At 42.2% G+C, this 1,672-nt stretch overlaps 1 protein-coding gene across 1 annotated transcript in view; it reads left to right on the top strand.

The window, feature by feature from the left end:
- The window catches only part of SARC_09005 (hypothetical protein), a gene marked incomplete at both ends in the record, with an annotated part of 4,396 nt that extends 2,808 nt beyond the window's left edge, over positions 1-1,588 (top strand). The window contains 2 exons of the mRNA XM_014296996.1: positions 364-565; positions 1,359-1,588. Coding sequence (XP_014152471.1) covers positions 364-565; positions 1,359-1,588 — 432 coding nt within the window. The remainder of the gene's footprint in view (positions 1-363; positions 566-1,358) is intronic.
- Between the last annotated feature and the right edge of the window lie 84 nt (positions 1,589-1,672).

Below are 1,672 nucleotides of genomic sequence, written 5' to 3'. Positions count from 1 at the left end.
CACACACACACACACACACACATATATATATATATATATATATATATATATATATATATATATATATATATAGATATAGTTGTGTGTGCTATATTCGTGACACACATATATACCTGGTGTCAAAGCGTCAACTGTATGCTCATAATCTCTTCGCTGCTCATACGCACTTCTATGTATTTCTATCTACGTACACACACACACACACACAGGTATTTCATAAAGTACTTGACTTTAACAATCATGACTCACACACTCTATTTCCAAAACAAAACTCACACCCTGTATACACACACACACAAACACGCTAATAAATGCAATATCACGCACTCGCTCACGCTAATAAATACAATAACACACACTCAGGTGGGCACATACGGCAACATCATGAATCACAAGTCGTCTCTGGTATTTCCAGATGACATTCCTTTGTCAGAGGAGGCGAAGAGTATTGTGCGCGGGTTTCTGACTGACTCAAGCGATCGGCTGGGATCCAATGGGATTGAAGAGATTAAACGTCATGAGTTTTTCCAAGGGTTTGATTGGTCCTCAGCGGCAAACAAGACGAGTATGTGATTGCGAAGATCCCGTTTTTGTTTACTTGTTTGTATAGAGGCAATATGCCGATGTACTTTTGTTCTAATCAACGTACCTGTACATATTAATTCTACGTCTTATATATGTTATTGCACATTTATTTAACCGCCTACAGTTAACGATGTTCATATGAATACGTTTGTGTCCATGTACGCATGGGTGTCGGTCTACATGCGTGTGTACATATACAGCATTGATCGCCTTGGTCTGTGTTGTGAGTGCATGCTCCTGTATGTCCCTATGGTCTACATGCTCCTGTATGTCCCTATGGTCTACATGCATGTGTACATATACAACATTGATCACCTTGGTCTGTGTTGTGGGTGCATGCTTCTGTATGTCCCTATGGTCTACATGCGTGTGTACATATACAGCATTGATCGCCTTGGTCTGTGTTGTGAGTGCATGCTCCTGTATGTCCCTATGGTCTACATGCGCGTGTACATATACAGCATTGATCGCCTTAGTCTGTGTTGTGAGTGCATGCTTCTGTATGTCCCTATGTCGAATGTGTATTCCTATGGCACTCCTCTTGGGATGTCGCTGTCAAATGTATAGTCCTATGACACATCCCCTGGCGGTTGTTTTGTGCCTAAGTGGCTTCGTATAAGACATCTTAAACAAATCGTGTTAGATGCAAACTTCAGAAACATCAAATAAACACGCACTCATTCAGCGTAAAGACACATCACTCAGCTCAAACCCGGTTTATCCCACACCCAGTAAAAAACTTCCCCGGTTTATCTAACATTCATATACTGCAGTGGCCCCGCCCTACATCCCTGAGCTCCTCTCGGAAGTGGACACCACCCATTTCGAAGACATCCTGGAAAAACCCGTATCTAAGGAAGAGTTTACCTCGCAACGGGGATTCAGTGGCAACCATCTGCCCTTTGTTGGGTTCTCCTACACCAAAGCCCAGCAATGGGGTGCGCACCTCATGGCTGGAGGTGGGCCTTTGGCTGGGGTGGTGGCCGATGTCAAGCATGTGACGGGTAGGTTGGGTGTGTGTGTATGTATGATGTGGGTATATATATATATATATATATATATATATATATATATATATATATATTAT

This window comes from Sphaeroforma arctica (assembly GCF_001186125.1).
Source record: "Sphaeroforma arctica JP610 unplaced genomic scaffold supercont1.870, whole genome shotgun sequence".
NCBI classification, from domain to species: Eukaryota; class Ichthyosporea; order Ichthyophonida; genus Sphaeroforma; species Sphaeroforma arctica.
The sequence above is the reverse complement of the archived record's forward strand: the minus strand, read 5'-3'. Positions and strand labels throughout refer to the sequence as shown.